The sequence below is a fragment of the Lineus longissimus genome, chromosome 8 (assembly GCF_910592395.1).
Source record: "Lineus longissimus chromosome 8, tnLinLong1.2, whole genome shotgun sequence".
Lineage (NCBI taxonomy): Eukaryota > Metazoa > Nemertea > Pilidiophora > Heteronemertea > Lineidae > Lineus > Lineus longissimus.
This window is the reverse complement of record NC_088315.1, coordinates 3,672,284-3,699,320: the sequence shown is the minus strand read 5'-3', so window position 1 is coordinate 3,699,320 and position 27,037 is coordinate 3,672,284. Positions and strand designations below refer to the sequence as shown.

The following is a 27,037-nucleotide window of genomic DNA, read 5'->3' as shown; positions in this document are numbered from 1 at the left end:
CTCTTGCCAGCCAACTGTATAGTCACGTAGTAATCATTTTAGACAGGTGGAGTAATAATTCCCTATCTTAATATGTCAACTGTCGTGGCCAGGGCCATTTCTTGTCCGATCAAATGAACCAAAGTCCAACGTTGTGTTTCTGTTTTTTTCAGGGACATAGATTCACCCCACCCAGAGGGTCTCCTGAGAAACAACTACCGGAGGTAAGCAGTGCCGAACAACCACGTCTGGACAACGTCACTCGTTCTGATGACCCACTAGAGGAGGAGCCTTTACCGACGCAGGAAATCTTACATACGTGTCTTAATCGCTTCCGACAAATGGAGGAGGAAGCGAAAATCCAAAAGTCTCGCGAATACTCACCGGGCCCTAGAAAGTCGTCAATTGGGAATTCCTTTGTCACAGAGTTTCATGAAGGGCAGAAGTCAGCACCACTAAAACCGCCAAGGCATGTCGCGTCAACTGGGGCAGATCACACAGTTTATAACCCTGCTGCGCCTGAGGGGGGTGAATTTGAAAATGAGCCTATCGTTCGTGATGATGTAATTCGGGAATCTGATAATTTTGAAGTTCAGGAGTTACCTCAGCAAGGACAGGCTCGGAAATTACGTGAACAATATCTTGCTAAGGCACATTAAATGGAATAGTTCAGTATCAAATTGTATAAAAAAACTTTGCTGGTGCTGTGTCCTTCCATCCCTAATTTCTCAAAATGGACTTGCCCTTTCGCAGCTCTTGTTTACAACAGAATGCACCATTCTTGACATTAGGGATGAAGGGTTGACTGTTCTGTTGTAGTACTTAGCATGGACTCCGCTTTCATTTGGAGAATGTTAACTCCTTGCCAGCTTTCGCTACATGTAAGTTGTTACTCAAGTTTCTGCGTTCATGGTTTCGAGATTGCTGTAGGCCAGCACATGTATTTTATTATTTCTCATTTAGGGTAAACAATTTCGAAACGTTGGTGCATGTCGCTTTGAAAAGTTTTTCCGTGCAATTGTAATGGATAAACTACTAAAGGAAGGGGTATTCGAGAAATGACATCTTGTATAATACAGATCTCTTACATTTAATTACAGTATAAATATACTATTCTGATTCTCTTTTAAAACTAGACAGAAATATGCACTAGATCTGGAAATGTTCTGTATGGTTCCAGTTGCTCTTCTTATAGTGAATCAGATTTAGTTGAAATAGTTTACATGTAAGGGCCATCGCTTTGGGACTATCATATCACAGGTCCACATATTTACTCTTCAACTGGCCATTTTCACTTTAGTTTATGAACATTCATGGACGTGTGAATATGCACACGCCACCGCAGTATTGTAACCCTCGTCTGGCTGTGAGTCTTTAACTTGTGATTGGAATTCGTGCCTTTACGTCACCGAGCTCACATAAATATTGCCTTGGGGTTGTTCCCTATACTTGTTGTATGCTTTCCCTCACAATTTTTTCATACTACACAGCAGTTTGATCAACTTCTAAAGTTGACCCTCAAAGGGCACTGACTGATGTTTCAAGGTCAATGTCACTACTTTACTTGACCTTTCAAGGTTGTAATCAAAAACTATCTTTAGGTTTGAGGATGATTTGCAATGTCAGACAGGAGTAGCAAGAGGGGCTGTTGATGTAAACACAATGTAAATGTTAAAGCAAAGGTAGTTTAGTCATCTTCTTGAACAGTTTATTTCTGGATGCATTGAACAATGGACAGAACAAGTTAGCATTTTGAATTACCTAGTACATCAAATAATTTGTCTTGGGCATGGACATTACATATAGGCCAAAGGTCGGCAATTAATTAATAGAACTAGTAAAGATTCGTTAAGTGTCAAACTCTGGTGAACTGTGACCTAATAGACATTATCTGCTGGTTAATAAACTGTTCAAGACAAGAAAATAATGTACTTATATATCGTGACCCTTGATGTTTTGTCTTTTACACAATTGTACGGTGCTATAGAGATGTAGGACCTCCAGCGTAAGTCACTCGTAACGAAATGTGGGGAAGACTTGAGGGACATTTCAGATGTGAGGAAGACAGTTACTTCTTCTGACACTAAATGCTTAAAAAGTTGTAAGATTAAACCCAAATGCTGGCCTTTTTGCTCTCTTAACTTAATTGGTGACATACTTGCACAGTGAAACAGGCACTTAGTTCAGCTCTTCAGATAAAAACATGTAAATAAATACCTATGCAGGGTTAACTGTAGAATACTAGATACTATAACTTCATTACATCTTGGATGCTTTAACTGGAAGCTGTGTAGTGGTAAATAATGACCTGCGTTTATCTTGACGAGAGGCTCGTCCAGAATGGATGCCATCTTACTTTTATATTTTTCAATTTCGTATGAATTAATGCATTGTAGAGCACCGCTTTTATAGTGCACAACGAGATGTTGTACCGGCTTACCATAAATTATTGTAACAAACGTGAGAGAGGGAGAGGGAGACAATTGAAATGGTTGGCTTAACTGTTTTAAAGGTGTTAATACTGTATCACCCAAGTGTTTAGATGTGGTAGTTCTGAATTTTGTGAGGGAAGAAAACTTAAGCCTATAACTAACCAATTTACACTTTATTTCATCAAAATTTAAGAAAGTGGAATTTAAAAGTGATGGGGTTCTGCACAATAAGTATACCTTCTGTTGAAACCCTTTGTGAAACCAGTCGTGGGAGGAATTTGGTGTCAACGTTGCGAATTTGATTAACATGTGCAGCTTGACATCTGAAAACTGATTTGTAGAAATATTTTGTTTTGTCAATGTTGCAATTTTGGAGCGTGAATGCGAATTGATTGAAGTGGTCTTTTTCTTTCTGGGCATCTCCTCACATGATCCTTGGTCAAAGGTCATTCCCATGAATATACATGTGGTTAAAAGAGTGTGCGATGGAGATAAAAACTTCCACACGCTTTTCTTGATTTAATTGGCCAGCAAAAGGGATGATTGACAGCTGTCACGAGGGTCAAATGTCACTTGAACTTGTACAAACTTGTAAGTTATATCATCTTTAGGAAACTTAGTTTGCATTTTTGGAATCGCCCGATGGGGATAGGTATGTGTAGTCTTATTGATAAATATGAATATTCATTATGCTATTTAATATGTTAATGATAAGGTCTTTTTCATAATATGGAGACAATTCTGTATATTTAATATATCACCGGAATATGATTAATCTCTGTATCCATACTGTAGACTGTGAAATTTTTGTGATGCCAAGTGTTAGCACAAACATCCTTTTTCTAAAAAATTTATGTGATCTTATTTCCACTGATACTAGGTGTAATTCTTTATGAGAAAGAAAGCAACTATGTGATGATTTTTGCACACTCTATTTTCACACTTTGATGCCAGGTCGCGAAAAACGGCAAAAATTTCATGGTTTACAGGAGACCATGTACATATGGATAAGAGAAGAAGGTTCAATGTTTTCACTTTACGTATCACTGCTGAGTTTTCAGTACTTTTCCATGTTTTTACTGTTTCAGTTCTGATAATATGTAGTATAAACCGGCGGCTTTGGGACAGGAAATGAGACGTTTGCGTAGAGTCAAAATTGATGCCCCCTGCGATTGCTACCATGGTGTAGTTCCTTTTCACAGCATACATGTATTTTATCGGTAGGGCATGTCAAATCTGGCAACTCAAACTTGAAAATAGACTGGCATTTTATTGGATATGAATACTTGAATTTTTGGAACCCGACGTTCAGCTGAAGCATTTTTATCGATGTGACCTTTGGTTCGTGTCAATAAAAGTCTGTAGCAGGGCCCAATGTAACTTATCACAGTGTTGTTGGCAAGTACGAGTTGCTGCCAGGCATCGCAGGGGTTAAGACTAGAGTAGTATGTCTCGTCTTAAACATAATTCTTTTTAATCCCTTGGGGTCTTTTATGGCTAGCCAACAAAACTGTTGATCCAGTTTTTGTCTATAATCTGTCAGTGTAAATTGTACCAGCATCTAGTCATATTGATGTACTAGGTTATGAAATAAAGACCTTCATTGAATTAGCTCTAATTTGACTTCTTTTGTTTGATTATAAAGCGGATACCTGTCAAAGCATAGACATTGTCACAATCGGGCATCCGAGAGACAGTACTAAGAACTCACTGCACTGGAAAGACGTCAGGAAGCACAATATCCACTGTGCAATTACTGAGTACAAATAGGCAAGGCAAAAAGGAAAATGTTCTAATGTCTTGAAGTTGGGGTAGTATGCACCGCCTTTCTCGGAATGGCACTGTATGAATAGGGTAACTGAATCTGTGGTTGAGATGGAGTCTTCCTACATGTCCGACTGGATTGAGAGCTTGGGGAATGGGAGGCCAGTGATGGAGTGTTACTCCTGTACGAAGAATGAGTTGGTGGAAGCGGGGCACTCCGAGAACCTGCATGTATTGATTGTTGGTACGATGACGGTGCAGGACTAATGTTCATAGCAGAAGAAGCTCTTCCATATTGACTTGATGGGCTGCAATCTGATGGAGATTCCATTCTCCCGGTTATGTTCCCAATTCGACCATGCTGAGGCGGGCCACGAACAGACAACCTTGAAGCCATCAGGGAAGGGGTAGTGTTGCCCACTCCCTGACTTGACATACTAGGTGTATGGCCTGCATTATCAAAGTATGGAGACTTCCGCGAATGGCATAGTGTGTGACCAGCATTTTCCTGCAGACTAGAATACGGTGATTTACGGGATCCTTCACGAGGAGACATATTTGGAGAAGATCGACTGCTCATACGACCAGGTGTATTTGGAGCCGCACCCTTCTGGTTGATAAGTTTTTTCAGAATCTGGTTCTCCCTTTCCTGTTCTTGAGCCTTCTTTTCGATTTCTTGTGCTTTGGTCCACAGCGAGTTATGCTTCACCAACTCTTCCATGTTGTGTGTGGTGAGACGTTCACGGTGGTTCTTTTGAAAGTCCATGACCTGGAGAAGAGAGAAAGGCAATATTGTAATGAAATGCAGGAGGAACAAGTAGGGTCTGTCTTGCCTTCATAAAACTAAAAGGATGTATTTCAGTTAAGACCTTGTCATTTTGGTAAGCCTTAGCACAGCTAGCCTGCAATGCCAATGGGCAGTCGGGTGCCTGTAAGTGCAACACGTTGGTTGGTATTGGTAGGGTTTTATCATACCATGATACTGGTATCTGCAGTTACGACTGTCTGCCAGTGTTGATCAAAGGGATAAGACAGTCATAGTCCCTTTATCATTGCTGTGTGTTGGCTGTAAGGCTGACTTGGTCTACTGTTCAGTTTTGTTCATGGTTGTGACACCGCACTGTCCTCCGTTTGGTCTGAAGACATGGTTGTGAGTGACTAGATATTCCTCTGCTCTGTGAATATGCCACCAGTTTGCTTGCGCCTAGGCTACTCCATGCATGCATCCCTTTCTTACCCACCTACCTGTAGCACTTGTTTCTGGTGTTTTCTGAGCAGAACGCCAGGATCAGTAAAGAAGACTTCAACATCTGGCTTCATGGATGAGGATAATTTTATTGTCGTGCATGGCTGACCACACATTTTACACTTCTCTCTTGTGTTATTTTTTACACAGCCCCCACAGTAAATGTGTCCGCAACTTGTCAGGAAAAACTGATGACCAGCACATGGCTGGAGAAAACATATATTGCAATGAAGCCAATCCGCCATTTCTATTATCAACTATTTCTAAAGGTTCTTTGGTATTCACTTCAAATGCTTATTCTACTTTTGATCCGTAGAATCAAGTTATTTTCGTCAATATTGTGCTTCAATTTTGGGAGATTTTTCTCCATTTCAAAATTGGCGCTATTGAAAACTTTTTGGCAATCTCCAAGCGTCGTCAATGGTGATCATTATCACCACCAAGTCTCATTCGACTTACTGTCTCTGCCACAGTTGGACGAGGTGGCAATTTCAGCGGGTGCATGTAAATTGGACATTTGGCCCGGCGGCGAATTTTTTTTCCCCAACAAGTTTACGGTGTCAAGATTATTTAGCACTTTCATTCCGAAGCGGCCGATAAGCTGACATCGAACGACGGAACCCCAGCGGCAAATCGTAGAACTTGTAGAACCAAATTGTGGTCCTTTAAAGCGTCTCGGAAGGTCTTATTGGGGGGGGGGGGGGGGGCGCAGAAATTCCCCTACAAGCTACAAGCAGCCTAACAGCAACTTCGGGGACCAGAGTGGGCCTGGAAGAATTTCCTAGCCCAGAGTAAAGAGTCGCAGCAACCCAAGGAAGCGAAGCTGTTTAGGGAAATTATGACCCAAATCCCTTCAAGCAGTGAGACACCACTTCGGGGGAACAAGTGTGATGGTCCAAGATAAATCCATTCCCCTTGCCAGTGTTGAAGGCCATCTATTTGAGATTATACCTCTATGGTTATTGTTAACAACCGAACATTTTCACCGTCCCAATTCACTAATATGGTGAAGTGCTGTCAGTTTGCCATGGTGAAATTGAGACACATTTCTCCGAAGGGTAGGGTCTCTACACCAATGCCTAACACTTTCTAAACCCCGAGACTTGACCTCACCCAATGTTTGCCTGCCCTTATCAGCCCAGGAACTCCCCAACCCAAACAAAATCATGAAGGCCATCGCACTATTTCGTCCGTCTTCTGTACAGGCAATTGCAATTGCGATTGGTGAAATCCCAATATCTTTCTGTCTGTGGGATGTCGAAACAATCAACCTCTGCCAGCTGCTTATATATTCAGATTGTGAAGGCCTTCCCTCTGCCAGCTGGTTATCTGGTCAGTTTGGGAAGACCTTGACACAACCTAAAAATTACACCAAGGTTACCACAGTTTATAAACTTTGGAGACGACAGGACAGCCTACGTAACAACCAACCTCTTCCAGTTGGTTATCTGGTCAGGTTGGGAAGACATTGACACAACCTTCAAAGGGTCATTTAGCTGTACAAGACAACATTACCTTTGCGTTCTACATGGGTGATTCAAGACAACTGATTTGGTTTCACCATGGTAATCATCTCACAAAGACGGACAAAGGAACAACCAACCTCTGCCAGCTGGTTATCTGATCTCACGAGACTGGTAGTACCCAATATCTTCCTGACGACAACTCTTTCAGCACAACCTCACATGCAGAACGTGACATCAATATATCTACATAAAAATACTTTATTTGATCAATCTGTCCACAGTGTAATTTTGGAAAGAAGCCCTCAAATTCGTCGTCAGTCCTCGTTTGCTTTTTGAATCACATCGTCACAAATTCCTTCTTAAAGTGTCTGATGACCATCTCCGCTGTTTGTGTATCGAGGCTGCACTCCGTCAAAGACTTGTTATCAGCTGTTGCTATGGCAATGGAACATTGTCTCTCTTATGGACCCCCCCCCCCCCCAATTAAGTTGCAGGTTTCGAAACTGAGCGCCTTTCGAACGACGAACTACAAAGTACGAGTGTCTGTCTAGTCATCAAGTCCTCTATCTGCTAATTGATTTACGCGACACTGGACCATCTTTTATACGTGGTTGTAGGAGGAATTGGGGAAATGATAAAAAATCGTTGATAAAAAAATGAATTTACATCGTCCTTTGGCTTACGGAACCTGCCTAATCCACAGCTCGGCAAACGTATACATGTACATACTTATGTAAGATTAGTTCTCTCCGCCAAACCCAAGCCCACATTTTGACAATGCCTGTCATATTTTTGACAATGATGCCTCTTATGTTGATCCATTGACAGAACAAAAGACTCTCGTGAGCAGGTAACTGCTAGCCGGCCTTGTTCAAGGGGGAGAGGATGATGTGACGTCAAATGTATTGTCTTTGGTCATGATCGGTCGCGGTTGATTTGAAGGCCAGTCGGTTGGTGTGTGAGCTACGGAGAACATCCCGGGAACACTTTTCTCCGATTTCAAACTTCGATTTCTGCTTTCAAATTTTCCGAAACAAATCAAAACGGCTGCAGCAGAAGGTGAGGCACAGTATCTATTCATGATAAAAGTATGGATTGGTTTCAAAGGGTTTTTATTGTAGAAAAAGTCATACTATCAAGGCGGGAATGAACTGCGCAGTTTGAAATTTCAAGCCAGACATGTTCGAATTATGTACATCACTATACTTCATGTACATGTTCAACGGCAATTTTAATTGCTACCCTATCAAATACCATTTGCTCAAAGAAAAGGCGCACGTCCGAGTCATGATGGTAAGGATGGAAGTGATCATGTTAAATCTGGGTGATGCCATCACTTCGGTTCTATCCTGTGATGTGGAAATCTCCATTGAATTCATGAAGGTTTGTCTAATTATATGTAAGTTGACGTGAACAGTTAACAGTTTTAAATTCAACCATTCATTTGGCGGCCACTATCCCGACTGTGGTGTTGCACCCGACTATAACTGGCATGAAAAGGGGATACGCTGGTTATGGATGTCAGATCGTGGTTCCCTGACCTTCGCAAACAATTTCACTGGACGTAACCCACGCGGCGACACCAAGGACCGCTGGCTGATCTATTGATATGTTCGCAGTAGGGTGTCAAAGTCGGAGAGAAGAAGAGCCACTCTTCTCTTGTAGGGGGTTCAATTGGAAGTGTTTGCATTTGTTAGCCTATAAACACAAGATTTTAATCCTTCAGTCTTGGGCTTGACGGAGAGAACTAATCTTACATAAGTCCCAGAACAATATCATATGTCTTTATGGCAATATTTATTACTGGGACCCAGTACAGTGCCGTTCTATCCAATATTCCTGGGGCTGTTGGAGAGGCTTCTTGTTAAACAGTGCCATTTTGCCCCCTCTAAGGCATACATTGGCAGCTAATGAATTTACTGCGAAATGAACACAGTTGAACACAATGTGAATAATTCAGTTTCGGTTTCACCGAAAAGAAGGCAACATGTTATTATTTGATAATTTATAATGATCATGATAATTAGGAGACCCTGTGTGGGTGTTTGATCCAACATACGTTGATGTCATTGGAGATGGAAGTTTGCCATTGTAGTGCCTTAAAAGGTAGGCTATAATAAAGTCAGCATTAGTATGCTACCTGGTGCTATTCTGATGGACCATATTGCCAGGAAAACTTAAGTCGCAGGTCTCTATAGTCTTAATTCAAGTTGCGATTGTCCAAGTGAAAGGTAAGTCTTGCTGAAAATTTATTGGAAGGAAATCTTGATCTTGTCGTTCCTGAGTTTGACCTTTAACTTGATCTGCCTCATGATTTCATGATTTTAAAGACTTGGTAAACTCTCTGGCAATGACGAGCTATGAAGAGGATGGCTCATCCAGAAGAGATATAGCCTACTGTCTCATTTGCGAAAGTAATTTCTGTAGGTAACAATAAAGAGCGACGGTACGACCGGTGTAATGTTTTTGAGTGTTTCTGTTTTTGAGTGTTTCCCCTCATTGTTTGAGAACGCTCAAAAATAGATAGACGAGTTTTTCTGTGTATCCCCCCTATTGAAAAGTCATGGTCTCTCTAGCTGCCTATTGTTTGGAAACACTGACACCCACAGATGTTACACCTAAACATGATATTGTTCAAATTCGCTCGGCATACTCCCACTTACGTAGGAGGTACGTTGCAGGTCAAGTGTCTATGCTGCCACCTAGCAGTCCCGGCAAATGTGGAAAATCTTGACGCTGTTTACTTCTTCGCACATTGTGTGAGTTGAGAAACATGGCACCAAGCAGGGAATTTTATCTCCTCTCAAAAACTTCTTTTGAACTCATTATCGTCGGTTTATGTGCCGTATTTCTGTTACCAAAGTGTTTAGCAAGTTCTAGAGCACCTGTTCAAAACCCAGATATAACTTTTGAAACTTTGTATACTGAGGGAAAGGATGCTTATTATGAAGAAAGATGGGCTGAATGTGTGTCATTTGTTCTGAAGTCTCTTGAAGATTACAAGTTTTACAGAAGAAACTTGGCTCACTGTCGTTTATCCTGCAGAGCTCAGACCGGTTCTTTGGTTAAGAAGAAACGAAAGGACATTGGTGATAACCTGGACATGCTCTTTTTCTATGGTGCTGTGCAAAATTCTGACTGCAACCGGCGATGTCACAAGAAGTTGTTTGGCAGGAGGCGTGAAGTTACAGATCAAGAAACTCTCAAAGCGTTTGAGACGCTTGAACCTTATAATTATCTCCAGCTTTGCTTTTTTAGGGTGTGTACATTTCATCTACTTTAAAAAATGACAATGACATGCTCTTCTTGCTGGGATCATAACTTCAAAGATTAATGTGTGACTCGCTGATCATGTGATGGGATGGTCCACGGACATGCAACTAACATCATAGGCCTAGTCAATTTCGACAAAGTTTGTTTCATGTTTATAGGGCGCTGACCAGTCATTGGTTTCACCTTGAACAATGGTCACATGTTTTAGTATGTATATGTTTTTGTAACTTTCAGCTTGGCAATATTAAACAAGCGGCATCATCTGCATATACCTTCTACCTGGCTAACCGTGATCATGAAATCATGTTGAAGAATATCCACAATTACCGGAAAATGGACGGAATCAAAGATTCTGACTTTGTCAGCTTTGAAGAGGAGAATCATGTAGTAAGTGATTGGTGTAGTTAAGAGCTACAAGTGTTTCCGATTTTTAGTCGGTACACTGTGAAAAAAAGGCCCATGTCTATTGATAGTGATACTTTCTTTTACTAATATAAAAATTGTTGCCAACTTTAGTCTCACCATTTCCTTGTCCTATTTGCAGGAAACTTGCTCTAAATACAAAACATGCATAAAAATAGGTACTGGTAGGTAGTTCATTATACTGTGATGCTGGCAGGATGGGCAAAGTAGGTCATAATAATCAGTTGAGACATGACATTGAGTGCATGTACAATACTGCATCAGGACAGTACATGCATGTACTCCTTATACGTGTAGGAATTTGAATCGACGCTATGGTTGGCAGAAGTTCAAACAAAATTTCCAGATTTTGCATCTGGTTACTCAGGCCTAGCTGACATACCTGAATATAGATTGCACACACTTCGCCATATCATTATGAAAATGTCTGTCTTCATATTAGGAGCTTTTCCTGAAGGGCGTTGCAGCCCATGAAGAAGGAGATTGGCTGGAAGAAATAGACCTGATGGAGAAGGGTCTGCAGGCTTTCTATGCAGCCCATGAGGAGTGTGATGTCTTGTGTGAAGGCCCATTTGATCATAAAGGATCAGCAGATTTCTATAGTGCAATTGCAGGTACAGATCTTTTTGTTTTGGAACATTTCTCACTCGACCCACATGTCATCATGAATTAATGACAGGTTATTCAGTATCATTAGTTCAAAATCACAACCATTCTACCAGCTGCTTGGTAGTTCATTGTGTCTTCAGCAGTGGAACACCAGCACTCGGAGTTCAGTTTTAGAATATTTTGTTTTCCAGATCACTACATTAATGTCCTGAAGTGCAAAGAGAAGTGCCCAGTAAAGCTGTCTACTATTTATGGGAAATACACTGCTGATCACTTGTCCAACTATTATCATTATCTCCAGTATGCCTACTTCCAAGGTAAGGAAGATTCTGCATTCTACAGGTTGTCGCAATCATCAGTTCTTGTCGCAAGCACCTGCGATGACCGCTGCAGATGAGGGATTTTTGACACATATGCAATTGTTATCGCAGGTCATGATGATTCAAATCACTCATTTGGGTGGCACTTTAATCAAACTGCAATTCTCATTGAAATTAGCTCTTGCACTTTCTGAAAGGAGTTCTTTTTCTTTTAGCTGGTGACATTCATTCTGCCTCGCACTGTGTGGGAACGTATCTCATGTACAAACCTCGGGACCAGACCATGCTAGTCAACAAGAAACTCTACATGACCCTTGGGATGACTGCAGAGACATTCAAACCAAGAGATGTGAGTAAAATGACACTCATATTATTATGGTCCTCCATAGATGTCATTATTGCTGCAAGATAAGTAGTAGCTACTGTTAGACTTACTCCAGCCTGTTAAAACCTAATGTTGGCAAGTTTCCCGGTCCTGGTGGGTTCTGAGGGTTAAGGCAGTGCTACATTTCCTGAAGTATTTCCTCCAAAAGGATGCTCACCAGACCACCTGCCCATTAACAGTTTTTAAGGTTTCTAAAGTAGGCCATAACATATCTTTAACTGGTGTCTACATGTATCCACTATGCATGAGAGATCTTTGATATTTACTGAAATGCACAGTAGTATTGTGCATTGTAAGCTTAAATAAATAAGTGTACTATATTGTATATGACATTGGTAAATATCCCATTCAGAAAGTTTACACTATCAGAAAATTGACACCTCTCTGACGGGCTTATAGCTGCTCTAATACTGTTTACTTTGTAGTCGAGGCAACATTCAGTCCAGTGAAGTGTTTGAGTGAAGAGTGACTGTCTATGCAGTTTCATCTTCCCTCTCACCTGCTATGCAGACTGAATGGATGGTTGCCTCTATGCTTATCTTGATTTGTTACATATCTGTCCTGACACATGCCTGACCCCTGACTAAACCCGTGATGATATTGTTTAGATTATAGCTAAACTGGTTCAGAACACTGTAGGAAGACCTCCTGTTTAGAGGCAAGATAGCCTAAACAACATGTAGGCCTGCATCTGTGGCATGCATATCAGGCTTGTGGTATTCGACTCGATGACTCGACGACGCGATGACTCGATGACGCGATCAAGTTGGAATCTTTTTAAAGAATATCACTGCTTGGACTGTAATTTATACATAGAATCATAAGTGGAGGAAAATAAAAAAGAACCGATCATTACCAACCCCTTTCCAGCTGTTTTCACCGTATCTAATCCGACCATTTTTCGTTTCCTACAAGTTCGCATTTTTGATAAAACCATGCGCCATGTTGCTATGCAAGCCACTGGTATCTTTACCGTCAATACAGCTGAATACACCTAAATATAGCTGGTTCAGATCAACCTCCTACCCAGGTTCTTTACGAGCAGAAGTTACAATGTTAAAATGACACGCGAGTTCCTGGAGACAAGGTTGGCTCTGGATATCCGTTCAGCACGGCAATATTAAATGTCCTATACACCTTTCCAGAAATGGGGCGCTGAGTGTCCGAAATAGTGATGTCATAAGGGGAAACTAGGCCAGTGGTGGAGGGACAAAGGAGATAGTCATGGTTGACCAACACACTTGAATGCCTTTAATGACGGACAAGGGGGAAAAAGTTAGGCTAGTTCCAATGCAAGCCACCAATTTCGGAAAGCATGTAGAGGGGCTGATGTATGGGGGGGGGGGGGGGCAGATGTCAAGGGACGGAAGAGAGACTGAGTGACTGAGTCTAAAAAACTGCACATATGCGAAATTCCGATTGTTGACAGACTACCACATGACATCTGACATTGGCCACTAGAAGCTTGTTTGTCAATTAAATCTCCGGTCATTTTGCATGCTATGAAACTTCCGCGAGTCCTTTAAATATCAAAATCAATCGCGGGGACCAATCTTCAGTGGCCATGGCTGGGGGGGGGGGGGGGGGGAGGGGCACATCCTTCCACATACCGTAGCTGGGTATGGGAAAGGCCAAGCTAAAACCTCTGCTGTTGCAGCGGTAGCCCGGAGACCAGGATCATGGGATTCCGTATTTTAGCAAAATCCATAGCAACGATCGCGTCATCGAGCCATCGCGTCGTCGAGTCATCGAGTCGAATACCACAAGCCTGCATATCATGCCAATGTGAGGAGTCACTCTCTACTGGAACAAAGTACCAGTAGATGGGAATGTCAGTCTCATCATCAAAAGGCTTTTATTCAAAGTACTTCCTTCCCAAGTTGACTGCATGCATCACCACCCTGTCCCTGACTTCAGTGTCAGTAGGCTACTTTAATAGTAGGCCACTCAGTGAAATATCTTTTGTTTTTTGTGATGACCTGGACCAACTTGCCTCTGCTGCTTTACTTGGTTAATGCAGTAATTAGACTAATTGACATCTATTTCCGATCAGCCACTTTGATGTGCATTCTCCTGCCTTCAGTCACACATGTCCTGTTCATGATATTTCCTGATTCTTCAACTAATTTTTTCAGACTCTTTGCTTCAAGCTGAAACCTGACTTATTATGGCCTGAAAATTTATGTAGGGGTGACCTTAGCTGCATTGCAATAACAGTGAATAGCACCAATGATACCAAGTGTAGACTATTAATCTACACTTAAGGATGCTGTTGTCTTGAAGTATGTGTATGTGTGACCTGTGTACTAAGTTTGCCATTTGATGGCTAGTTGGTTGAAAAATCTTTAGTCGTTTTAAAGCCTTTATATGTTATGTCTTGAAGGATGCAATAAAGTACCACACAGGCAAGAGTCATGAAGCTGAAGTGATCAAGATGGTAGAATCTGGTCATTACATGTCTGGTCACACTGATGTGGATGATGGGGTCCTGTCGGATGTAAGTGATATCGTCACATACAACTCCACCAACGTTTATGCACTATGTGTGCAAGTAATGAGATAGAAGATGAAGAACACTTTCTTTGTTCGTGCCCAGCATATAATCAGCTCCGCAAAGAACTTTATACCTTAGCATCAGCTAAATACACGGACTTTCGAATGATTGGACAGAAGTTAAATGTTATGTTAACAGACCATTGTCTGGTTAAAGATGTTGCGAAATATGTAACCAGATGCATGTCTGTTAGGAAGGGCGCCGCCTGAATTATGTAATTTTGTTATTTTTTATGTGTCTCATAAGCCTGATGAGGCTGGCTTTTCTTTCAAAGGTGACACTTTAATAAACAAATATATATAATATATATATACATCTGTTGGTGAGGTTGTGCAACTGAGAGATTTATATGCTTGAGAAATTATTTGCTAAAAGACAGATGCTAGTATTTGGCGAAGAACAAAACGTCAACAAGTTCTTTAATTTCTCTAGATCGACTTCGAGCCTGTGCCTGTTGGGGACAAGGTTCACAACCTCGGTAGAGCTTTTCTCGGGGATGGAAACGGCAATGGAGCCAGGTATAAAAATGGCAACGGTGGCTTTGAGGGCTTTATGGACTACTTGACCAAGGAGCAGGGAGTAACGATAACAGACCGATTGGATGAAAATGAACGCCTCATGGGGGATGACTTACTCAAAGAGACTGAATGCGGGGAGCTTATTGATGCTGCAATGGTGAGTTACAGTAGGACTTCATTCATTGTTATTCAACTATCTGGCCTCTATGCACTAAATTAAAAAAGTTTTCAGGAAGTAATCGTTTTGTCTTCTTAGCTTTTACAAACAAAACAAATCTCACATACATGTCTTTGGTCTGTCTGACTTGGTAGATACTATCATAAAACTCTAAAAATTACTTTTCAGATTGGTGGCTTTGCCAGGGAGGGCGAGCGGGAACATCTCCGAAATAAGCCATATCCTATAAGCTTCCCACGAGAGATCATCCAATTTATTCGAGCTGACCGAGCGACGGATGTTTTAAAGATCGGGAAACTGAAGAAAAAGGCTGTAGAACTTTATCTGAACACAGCTCATCTTGTGAAAGACATTGCTGAAAATTACTACAACCTGACGGACAAAAATCTGTATTTCAGAGATCTGCGACTGTTGTGTCGAAAAATATATAATGGTAAGAACTTATATTAGTTATAATATCGTACTGTTTTCATGGTAATAGTAGTTTTAGTCATGGTACTGCATAGGTCTGCCATATAAAATACCTATTGTTTTGGCACCCATTCAAAACAGTTTGCACTTTTATAGAACAGTCATGTCGTACATGTACTTTAAGTGAAACTTTTTGTGTCAAAGCTTGCATTCATTGTGTACACAATGAAATAATAATCACATTCTTTGGATACATTATTTTAATCTTGCTAAGGTTCAAAAGATGACTGAAGATTGATCTTATGTATGATTTCAGCCATACCCGACACTCTTCCCATTGAGAAGCTTGAGGAAGTGTGTTTTCTCCAGGAAGATGGTCTGTGCCAGAGCGAAGGATCGTGGGACGGGGTCGACTATCAGTAAGTCAATACTCTGCACATGTAAATCTTTGTTGGACTGGATGTCTGTTTTTATGCCAAGGTTTTGTGGTATTTTGCATGTGTTATTTTACCTTTTCTTTCAAAATGTATCAAATTCTCGAATCTTCATGGACAAATCAAGTAAATATTTGTCATGATTCTTTTTCAGTGGTGTGGTATATCTCAATGACCAGCATGTTGGAGGGACAGTGGATTATTTCATTCCTGGTGGAGGAATTAAGGTACAAATATTTTATTTTGGTTAAGAGTGAGTAGAGTATGGAAGTGTGTACTTGAGCCTCCATTTTATGTGAAAATTTAAGAAAGAAAGTTCATTAGACTAACAGTATGTACACAGGCATAAAAGCCACAAAACTCAGGTGAAAAAAAAACGAGGAGAATTTCTTTTTTTTTTAGTTTTTAGATATAAAATAGTCCATTATGCATGCATTGAAATCCACATTAACTCTAGTGCACAATCATGTAATTTTCAATGTAAAATTTTTCAGAAAGTGGTAAATCCAAGCTGCGGAAAATTTGTCTTACACTCGCCAAAGAAAAATGTCCACAACGTCCATGCGATCACAAATGGATCACGTTGCGTTATGAGCATGGCCATGACAATGGAAAAAGACTTGCGAGATATTGCTGTCATGAAAGCCGAGTATCAGTTACGGGAATATGAGTATTTGCAGAGTACCCCTAAGAATACTCATTATAGCGACGGTATGATGGAATTCTATCGGAGTCGTGGGATATCAGTGTCGTTAAAACCGGAGGACCTTCACGGGGAGGAGAGGTTTGTTGCGGATGGGTTGGCGGATAATAAACAGTGTGACATGCTAGTCAAACTTGCCCAGGTAAGAAAGACTTACTTCTGTGTGAGAATTTTGAACCTTATCTGAAATTTTCCTGAAATCATACAACCAACCGTTTGTGTGGGTCCTTTATCTTCATATACCTTGTTTGTATGATACTATAAATTATAACTTTTCAGTATTGACGACTGGCAGTAACTTGCCCTGCACCTTTATGTACTGTTTCAAGACTAATTTTGTGATGTACTGGTTATTTTCAGAAAGCTGCCAGACCCGATGATGGTTATATTATAGATGAGAACGAAACTGTTTTTACAGAAAATGAGTTCTTTGCAGGCTTAACTTTGGGCCGCGCTGCAGAGGTATCAAGACTTTTGGAATTATTTTGGTGGTCTATGCCTGAGGTTTGCCTGCAACAAGAAAATCATCTGCTGTTTTGTTATCGCCAAATAAAATGCTCAATGCACAGTAGCTTGAATCTTGTCAAACAACAACAAACTACAGTGTCGAAAAAACCCCAAAGCCTCCACAAGAAAGCTCAAGGCTTTAAAAATAATCCTTTGTTGCAGGTAAACTTCATTGATGTCTTGTATTATAACATTGCTTTAGATGCGGGACTAACATCTTTTGATACGAGGGTAGTGGTGAATGTATACTGTAGGATCTTGCCTGTTTGTTCATGCTGGTCAATACAGTTGCATTCTTGAAATACAGTCCAAAAGTTAAGGACCTCGATCAGTGTATTGTGTTACTAAGGGGCACCAAAAGACCTTCGTTGAATGCCAGATGTTTGGATTGGTCCGCCAATGATGCTTCAATGCAGACCTAAATAGAAAATGCTTCCAGCTAAGAATTATGCGCTATCCTTGTTCCAATCTTTTACAAAGGCCCAGTACTTTAATGTCTGCTTATAACAACGACCCACCCTTGCTTAAAGTGTGCAGATCTCATGGCCATTGTGAAGTAGACTGAAGTACTGGGCCTTTGTGACTCATCCTGCTTGTGCATAAGGTAAGTTGATTGTGTAATTTTTCAAGCAAGTCAGGCTCGAATTTGACCCTTTTTGCCAATAAAGAGCAGATATTATGGTGTCAGATTGTCAGGTCTGAACGATAGTACTGCTTTAGGGATAGTGCTTGGCACGTTTAAGGTAGTCTTTTAGGCAAAAAGATATTTATGTTGGTCTTGTGAGAGCTTTCCTCTGACTTGAGAACAAAAATGATAACTTTTTGCCTACATGAACAAAGTATAAAGCGCAGGCACGTATTTGATATACTGTGTCAAATGGGTTCAAGATATTTTTTATTTGCTTCGTTTTAACTCTTTTCGTTTCTCCTCCTAACTAATCAACAAAGCTTCATTTTTCTGCAGCCCGCCGCAGACATCACTGCCTGATTAGGCCTACAGTTTATAATGTATTGAGTCCTTATTTCTGTGTCGCTATCTAATTTTGCCCTATCCTAACTTGACAGAGCCACAGTTCGACTGGGGATGGTTATCATGAGGGTAACTTGGGTACCATTCGGCGCCCAGATATGAAACAGTCCCCTCATACAATTCACGAGACCTTTCAAGGTTTGACTGTCGACCGGGCAGCACAGGTTTGTTATATCATTGCATCTGGCATGGAATGTGCATGGGTTTTTTTAGTACATCCTTATCTCCTTCATGAAATCCACTGCACCTGTGAGTGCTTATTACACCACTTTTCAGCCCTAAACCAAAGCATCTAAGTATTCAAAGGCATCGCCCTGAATCTTTCAGTGTAAAATCATTGTCATTTAACCTTTTCATTTGCAATGATTTGGTGTCGATAATCATGATGATGCATGCTATGGCCATCATCAATAAACTTAACATTGTCATTAGCTTCTGACCAATCTTTTGCATGGTGTGGACAGAAATAGCAGGGTAAATATTTATTGAGTGAGTTCAGGGACAGATGGTGCTGTGTCATTTGTTTGCACTCTTCTCCATTAGATCAATAGTGTGGAAGAAAAGCAAATTTAGACCACTTGATCAAATACTGATCCCTTCTTTATTTACTGGGTCAAATGTGTAGAGTGTAAACACCACTATTGTGTCTTCTTTCCCTCTCCCTGATAGTTTGTTATCTGCATAGTTAATTTTGCCAACTACCTTCGATAATTTTAAAATTTGCCTTTTACTGTCTCTGTTTCTGCCAGTTTCTTCCTTGTTTCTAGTCTATCACTCCACATACATCATTGTCCATAGTTTGAAATGACCTCCGTTTTTCATAGTTTCACTTGTATAGTTTATTCCTCTTTTTTGCTCAGTATTTAGTGCACAAACCTCTGCTTTTATTTCTTGACCGGGTCAGAACAGCATCCATTAAGATTTGATGGAACCATACATTGCACCATTGCTATGACGTATACAAAAGCTGTGTCTGTCATGCGACAACACTGTCTCATCACATGAATGTATGGATTTCCATCCAAACTTAAGGGATGGCATTTCATGAAGAAGTCTCTGTCCTAACTCTTAAGGCCTCCAGAGATCCTTTGTATGGTGTCTGCTGTATTACTCCACCCAAAACCCACTTCCTTGTTCATCTGTAAGTAAACACATTACACTTGTTTACGCCTTGAACATATCCACAAGTTCTTGTTCTGAAAAGGAGGTAGGGACGTGGAAAAGTTGGAATATTTTATACCAACCAACTAGTTTGTTTTGATGAACTTTAAAAAACTTTAGGTTGTGAAGTTTTGTTTTTAAAATTAGTGAAATTCTATCCTAGTTCATCAGCGATATGTTTGAGTTACGTGGATCTGAAAGTTACCAAAAGCTAGTGGAATTGCTACATCTTGAGCCCATAAGCAAGGCTGGTAAATCAAGGAAAGATAACTTAGTTGCTGAAACTTGAATACTAAAATCAATTTTTTTTCCTCTCAATTTTCAGTTGGCTCAAGAGCATGTTGTTGATGCAGATGCTGTGCGAATGTACATGAATCTCAGCGAGCTTGCCAAAGAAATTACTGAGCACTACTTCAAATTAGACACACCGTTATATTTTGACTTCACGCATCTAGTATGCCGGACTGCTGTTAATGGTAATAAACTTGTTTGTTTGACACCAGGGGGAGTATGGCTCAAGTTGCCTCTGGCCTGCTTTCTGTACTTTGTGAGTTATGCCATTTCATGCCCTTTGCCTTGTAACGTTGCACTGGCAAAATGGTCAAATAACTCATCATTAGTTTGGCCTTTTAAATGACAATTTATTGCTGCCTGGTAATTTTCTCATTGCTATGACAACAGTTTCTGGTTATGTTTGTAGTGAGTCTACATTATTCAAATTGTTCTTAAGTTAAATGGTCATCTTGATAGTTCATTTGCATGAAAAGGCTGAGAGTGACTGTCGTTTTATGTTTCAGACGAAAACAAAAATCGTAGTGACCTGAGTCACCCAGTCCATTCTGATAACTGCCTTCTACAGCCGGACGGGACGTGTAGAAAAGAATTGCCTGCCTACATCCAGAGAGACTACAGGTGACTATTTGTTTCATTAATGATCAGTTTATTTTTTCAATGAAAATATTAATAAAAAATGTTTAGAAAGGTTTTATGTTGTGTCTTTGTGTGAAGAAGTTGTGCATTGGTGAAGCTTTTTCTGGAGTAAAATGTGTGTTCACAACATTTTCACAGGTTTTTGTGAACATGCACTCCCATCTTTGTGAAAACAAAGCCCTGGGCAATATTACACAAATTCTTCTGCATGTTTCAGTGCTCTGTTATATCTCAATGGCGATTTTGAGGGAGGAGAGTTCATCTTCACTGATAATCAACTCAAAGTCGTTTCGGAAGTGAAGCCAGCTTGCGGACGCGTAGTGGGCTTCAATGCTGGGGATTTACACGGTGTCAAGGCCGTCTTGAAAGGACGGCGGTGTGCAATTGCGATGTGGTACACGTTGGACCCATTCTACCAAGAAGTTGCGCATGCACAGGCAAAAAAAACCCTCAACAGTATAAAAGGTGAGGAGAAACCAGAAGGGCCTGCTAAGAATGATGACGGTGGGGAGCCCAGTCAGGATAAAGGCGTAAAGGAGTCTCGCAAAGACCGCGGTGAAGAAGGGCCTAGCCTGAATCATGGTGGAGAGTTATAGTGGATTTGAATGGTTACATATTTACAGTGGTACTGAAAGGTTCCATATGCTGTGAGCTTTGTTACGGAAAAAACATATTCTACCAGTAGGGATGGGTTTTCAGATAAATCACTTTTTGTGTACAACAAGCTCATACAAATAACTCTCAATGTCTTTCTTAGAAGTATGATCCTAAGGGTGTATTTTTGACAGCAGGTCACATATAATGGATGTAAAATCTCAAAACTTGTTTGAAGGCCATGCAGGTTTGTTCGTGATGATATTTATACTATATGAGCTGTGTTTTAATATGATGGTATTTAATTGTCATATTTCGTATTGTAAGAAACATGTTGTACTGTAGAAATACTCGCCAAGTTTATACACTGCCAGGTGGTAAATTACTTTTATCAGCATATTCTGGTGTTATGCAATGATGCTTGATCCTTAAATCTTATGCAAATTAGATAAAGGTTGGGATGCATCCGAAACCTGTTCTGGTAATACTCAATGTTCTGTACATCTGAACCCTGGTGGTATTAAATACGGGGTGTGTGCGTCCGTCCGAACCCTACTCGACGTTGTGTAGCTGATATCAGTGTTTCCCTACATAAGCAGAACTAATAGTGGAAAGACATTTGAAGAACATGTCGGTATGAAAATATCAATGTGTTACATATCACGATGGTGCATGCTTCTCAGCCGAGTTGCAGATTCGGTTTATTTCTTTATTTTGATATACTTTATCTGTTACATGTCTTAATGTAATAGCTCTCTGGAAGATTTTGTGAACAAATTTTGTTTATTGTCTTCGAGTCCTTCATATTGGACAGCCAACAAATTCATGAATTGTGGTGCTTTTCTGACCTTGGTGCCAACTCCAGGTTACATTTGTAGATTAGTATTAGTTTTAGTTTTTAACTGGAAGAAAGTCGTACTCTCGTTTATTTCTTGATAACATGAATAAGGCACTTTCAAATGTCTTACCTGCACTTGTTCCAGGCACTACTACAGTATTGTGGTGCAGCCAAAGTTATCTAGCATGTTTATTTAGAAGTCTCTACATATTTCCAATGATGCCGGTGTTAATATGTGATGAACTTAGTTTTGTGTCAATATTTGTCATATAATTTGTACATATTGGATTATTAAGAAAAAAACTACTTAAAAAGGTAATTTTGTCTTGTTTCACTTATTTTTACACACAGACCAATAGGCTAAGACGAAATATTTTCAGGATCTAGTTAAGTTGATAAAGTCATAAAACTCCCAAACTTTTGATGTATGCAATGTTCAGACGTTGTGGTATATTGATTACCAGCCTGTAGAGTCTAGATATCTTGAAAGTGGATAAGCTGAAAGGTTTTGTTGGACATGCTATGAACTCGATAATACTATACATTTTTATTTCGTTAAGAGAAAAATATGTTGATGAATAAGATGTGTTTATGAAAGTACATAATACATATGTTGAATGTGGAATATGAACAGTTTAATGTGGAATATGAACAGTTTAATGTGTTTTCTGATATTTAAGTTCAAGATTAGCCCTCCCTCAACTCTGTAACTTTACTCCTTCTGATGAAAATCGAACTCTTAAGTGTTCATCTAAAGTTGTGTTGGGAACGAGGCTTTGTTTCCATATACCATCTTTCCGAGGGATGGTCTGAAGCGCTTTTGGTTGGTGGAAGGTTGACTGTTGCTTGGGTCTGGAGTTACATCATTCTTCTTAGTCTTTTGACCTCCCTGCAAAAAAAGTCAAAATTCGTCGCTGTAAAAAATGTGATGGTTAATATTAAGTTACAAGCTGCACTTTTGCAAACTTCTACTTATTCTTCTTTCATGAAGGCCACCACTGTAGAGAAGAGAAAATGGCCACAGAGAGGGACTTAAATTTATTTTTGAGCCTATTGCCTTTGAATCCATCCTAACCCCTCATGAGAGAAGCAAGTCATTTCCAAGTCTTAGTATTGTAACAGTCTTATCTGTTGCTTTTTATACATTGTCCTTTATGATGAATTTTCTGTGAAATGTGCATCAAACTGAAAAATATGGACTTTGGGTGGTGCATCCAGAAACCAACAGCAGGCCCGCAAGCTGTTGGCAGGGTTGTGCAGATATTTACCTGTGTGACAGGTTTCCTTTTCTGCTGTTTGTTACCTTGCGGGCGAGATAGACATTCATAAAGGCCAGAATCTGTCAACAAGGGATTGTAAGACTCATTCTCCACCAACTGCAAAGAAACATTTTGAAACTGTCATCATTCTTGAGGCGAAAGAGAGTGTATCCACAATTCTAACTAAGAATAAAACTTGCAGTCGGACAAAAGAAATGATGCAAAATAGCACTAAAAAAGCCATTAGCTTACCTGTTCTAATGATCTAGAAACAATATCCAAACTCTCTGAATTTGGTGTTTCATTCATGGTTGATAATTCACATGGCAAAATAAGTTCCCTCACAGCAATCGACCGCACCACCAAAGCACAACTTTGAGATGGCATTAGGATAAAGTGACCACTTGGTTTCGAGCAGGATGATTTCGAATATAAGGGCCCTTGGTTGGGTTGCTCAGCTTCCAGGCTTCCTAAGAGAACCATGTTCTGAAATTTAGGGATAAAAGTGAAAAACACTTTGCCGTCCTTGAAACTCCAAAAGACATTGCTTTGTTAAAATGGAACCCCCCTTGCTCCGTTGCACTAACTGGCTAAACCAGTCAAGTCGGTGGTTAATATGTATGAACGAATGGCGTACATCTTTAAAAAGAACTAAACTGATTGAAAGATATTTCCAGGGTGAAAGGTTGATGACATAAATAGAAATTGGCTTTGCTCACTTTTGCTTGCAGTAGGTGGCATAAAGCATAGACGTTATGCTGATTTGTCTCCAGTTCATCCCAGTCCATCTTCCAACAGGAGGTTGGCTTCATCACCAGAGGCTGAAATTGGGCTACATAATTATATTACATCAGATTGTCAAATAAAACCTATTCTCATTTTCATTCATTTCGCTTCATCACCAGTGGGTCAAATAATATCAGATCACTGCATGTAGGTGTCAAGTAAAGCTTCTTCACTTCTATGGCCCAAGTTTTGTGAAACACACTGTACCATACCTGACCAAACAGAGTGGACTCGCATATAGAGTCTGCATGGACCAGCTGCTCTGCTCTCATCTTGTAGACAGGGACTGTCATGGTAGCCTTGTTTCCACCAAAATTTGTCCGCGTTGTTGTCTCTCCATCAATCTGCAAACACTGAAGACAAAGGGACAATACCTTCACTGGTTAAAAACACAAGTTGTTCAGATGTGTAGGTGGAGTTCATAACATAAATGATGAGTCCCCTTTACCTGTCATGTTTAGCAGGGAACTCAAAGATACCTTGGAAGCATAATTTATCTCCCTTATATCCTGACCCAACACTTTCCCCACCAGAAGTGAGATCCACCTTCCAAGGCATTGGCACAAAAGACATCGACAGAGATAATTAGGTCAGCCAAGAACTTTCCATTTACTGAGGGAGTGTGATACACTTGTGTCTTCGTTAATTCAACAGTACTCAACAACAGCATCATTCCATTTGAAGCAGACAACAGTTTCATGAACTGTTTTCGTCGTCTATAAAAATCCAATAAGAAGGACGTCTTTTCGTAGCTGATACTCACAAACTGTGCTGCACAAGAGAGCAGAGCAGGATTGATAAGTCGTTCGTGTAGATCAAATTTGAGTAGGAGATTTTCACCATCGGGGGCTAGTCTTGGCATTGAGAGGTGAAGATGCTCCTTGTCTGTCCCCGTGTCCTGAAGCCACGTCTTGAAGAAGTTTTCAAGGGATAGTGAGTCTGTTTGAAGAAATAAATTTCATTATGTTATCAGTGGTCACCAGCATCTTTCATGTCTTTGCAGACTGGGGTCAAAGAACATGTATTCTTCAACTCAATTGGTTTTGCTGATAACTTTTCGCTCATTGCTTAGCAACAGTTATTTCCACAGACTGAGTTTTTGGCTTCAATTTTGACCTTTGGACCCGATTTCAGATGTCTCTTTCACCCAGTGATTCCGTCCATTGGCCCTTGCAGAACAAGAAATTGACAACAGCATGCACATTAGCCCAGGAACTCATTTTCTCAGAACAGATAGTGAAATATCTTCTATGATATTTTGGCCCAATTTCCTAATCTCCCTACTAACCATTCATCACAGTAAGTATATCGACAATTCCCTCCAACTCTTCAGTGGAACCTTCACTTAACTGACTGTCACTGGCTTCCTCATCATCAAATCGCAGCTGGTCGGTCTGATGTAGGACAAGCACCTGAACTTTCTGAAAATGAGAGGATTCAGCTTGGATTATCTTTTGAAGAAGGAATTCCGTAGAATTATCTTTGGGCTAAAGTAGGCCTATAACACGAGGCCTGTATTGTATCCCTAATAGCCCCACCTGACCAGCAACAGAGGAAAAAATAAAGTAGTTGCGGTCGGCGCATTCGGCTACGTCGGCAATGCAGGGAGTGGTTAATCAGTGGGTGACAGTCAGAAATATTACAGAGTTTTGGCAACCTTCGGCAGCAGCGCCAACTGGACCAGAAACGTTCTTACCCTTAGTGAATCCAACTGCAATGTCTTGATTACCTTCTCTGCTTGCTTGGCTACGCTGGTCCCATTCTGGCTGGTCACAATGATTAGTTCCAATTGACACCAGTACCCAGCATTCTGAAAAACGGGTTTCAAGATAACAAAAATGTGTTAAGAAACCTCAATCATGGAGCTGATGAACACCACAAGCTACTGACAAGGGACATATCTTGCCCTAGCATAAGCACCAGATAAAAAACCTGTCTTATGTCTGGGAGTCCCTCACTAACGAAATGCTTCTTGTTTGCCACTGCAGTATGGCACCAATTGGGATTATTTGCCTTGTGACTCAGTCCGTCTTTGGCCAATGAGATAATTATTTTTCATTATTCATACTTGAAGAAGGTTGTTTGACTGTCTCTTATACTGTGCAACTGCCTCTTGAAGTCCTTGTCCAAGACATCGACTCTTCTTTATTTTGGTCTGTGAGTTATTAAACAGAATCTGCAGCTCATTTAGGGCAGACTCGAGCCTTGGCAGGTTGTTCCTTGATGGTTGCAGTGGTAGGATGGCCTGGGCAAGATATAGACGACAAAAGATGATAAACTCGATTGAGACAGGTTGTGATTGCTCGAAGAGATCACGACGGCAGTTAATGGGCATCCTGAGTATAGGCATTTTTTTTACAAAAGCCAGCACATAGAATAGTCCGAGTATTGCCAGAGACATTGTTACAATACAACCATTTGCCACGCGTTACTGAGTGATGCTGCATAGTTGGTACACCAGGTAAGATGGAAACGGTGTAAAAACCAGTTCACTGATAATGGTAGGAATACAGCGATACACCATGACCAAGCAGTCCCAGAGAAGTCAATAATTACCATTACAACATTTCCTAGGGCACTTACCTCAGGATAATTTCCCAGGGCAAACAGCCCGAAAAAAGGTGCTCTTGGGGGACCTGAGAGATTGCAGGCTAGACAGAAGAACCGGCCAACCGACTGCTGCAGGGTGTGACACGTATCCATATCAAATGGAGCAGAGAAGTCAACCAGCATTATTCGGGCTGAAAATTTCGAAATGGTAATAATGAAATCGGCATACCCTGCCACACTGCTTCTCAGCAATTTGCAAATATCTGGCATAATTGATTTATAATATTATGTTTACCAATTATTGTCAACAATGTAACGGCTTTTGTTATCTCGCGAGGTCTGGTTGTGACAGTATCTGCAATCTCATCAGGTCTGGTTGTGCCAGCACCTCCTGTCTATCAGGTCTGGTTGTGACAGCATATGCTGTATTATCAGGTCTGGTTGTGGCAGCATGTTATGGTATGGTTGTTGCAGTATCTGCTGTCTCTAACACAAATCATGAAACGTTTTTATATTGGAAGGTTTGTCAGTGTCTGCTTGGGGCAAACCTTTAAAGATGAGGGTCTCCGGTCTGTCTCACTCAATGTGAGGATATATAGGCTAGCTTGGATGTCCTTCATTTCACTAGCTTCAGAACAACTCACCAGGTTGTCTTGAAAAAATGACCCTGTGTGTTGTCTTCTCCAT

The 27,037-nt window shown here is 40.6% G+C and overlaps 4 protein-coding genes across 38 annotated transcripts in view; 2 read left to right on the top strand and 2 right to left on the bottom strand.

The window, feature by feature from the left end:
- LOC135493041 (uncharacterized) overlaps positions 1 to 4,022 on the top strand; it is a 91,358-nt gene extending 87,336 nt beyond the window's left edge. For 22 of the 33 annotated variants that reach the window (XM_064779854.1, XM_064779859.1, XM_064779856.1 and 19 more), the window contains one exon: positions 153 to 4,022. In XM_064779854.1, coding sequence (XP_064635924.1) covers positions 153 to 638 — 486 coding nt within the window. In that variant the 3' untranslated portion in view covers positions 639 to 4,022. The remainder of the gene's footprint in view (positions 1 to 152) is intronic. The other 11 variants (XR_010448172.1, XR_010448170.1, XM_064779867.1 and 8 more) reach the window with 7 other exon arrangements.
- Positions 4,023 to 4,203: 181 nt separating this feature from the next.
- Positions 4,204 to 5,537, bottom strand: LOC135492508 (probable E3 SUMO-protein ligase RNF212). The gene is made up of 2 exons (XM_064779021.1): positions 5,421 to 5,537; positions 4,204 to 4,944 (listed from the first exon to the last, which is right to left on the bottom strand). The coding sequence occupies exons 1-2, from the start codon at positions 5,535 to 5,537 to the stop codon at positions 4,204 to 4,206; spliced, it is 858 nt and encodes a 285-aa protein (XP_064635091.1).
- A 4,121-nt stretch (positions 5,538 to 9,658) lies between these two features.
- On the top strand, positions 9,659 to 22,090 carry LOC135492172 (prolyl 3-hydroxylase 1-like). 3 transcript variants are annotated; one of them, XM_064778417.1, is made up of 16 exons: positions 9,659 to 10,146; positions 10,395 to 10,547; positions 11,026 to 11,197; positions 11,384 to 11,509; positions 11,728 to 11,861; positions 14,281 to 14,394; positions 14,884 to 15,126; positions 15,316 to 15,580; positions 15,875 to 15,977; positions 16,147 to 16,219; positions 16,487 to 16,837; positions 17,056 to 17,157; positions 18,268 to 18,396; positions 19,719 to 19,869; positions 20,191 to 20,305; positions 20,541 to 22,090. In XM_064778417.1, the coding sequence occupies exons 1-16, from the start codon at positions 9,661 to 9,663 to the stop codon at positions 20,917 to 20,919; spliced, it is 3,096 nt and encodes a 1,031-aa protein (XP_064634487.1). In that variant the 5' UTR covers positions 9,659 to 9,660; the 3' UTR covers positions 20,920 to 22,090. The 3 variants fall into 3 exon arrangements, with proteins under 3 accessions (XP_064634487.1, XP_064634488.1, XP_064634489.1); XM_064778418.1 differs by lacking the exon at positions 17,056 to 17,157 and having other exon boundaries at positions 20,541 to 22,089; XM_064778419.1 differs by lacking the exon at positions 18,268 to 18,396 and having other exon boundaries at positions 20,541 to 22,089.
- Positions 22,091 to 22,506: 416 nt separating this feature from the next.
- LOC135492507 (meiosis 1 arrest protein-like) lies at positions 22,507 to 27,037 on the bottom strand. The gene is made up of 11 exons (XM_064779020.1): positions 26,995 to 27,037; positions 26,384 to 26,541; positions 25,869 to 26,045; positions 25,497 to 25,610; positions 25,089 to 25,221; positions 24,564 to 24,739; positions 24,013 to 24,153; positions 23,744 to 23,835; positions 23,267 to 23,561; positions 23,024 to 23,131; positions 22,507 to 22,644 (listed from the first exon to the last, which is right to left on the bottom strand). The coding sequence occupies exons 1-11, from the start codon at positions 27,035 to 27,037 to the stop codon at positions 22,507 to 22,509; spliced, it is 1,575 nt and encodes a 524-aa protein (XP_064635090.1).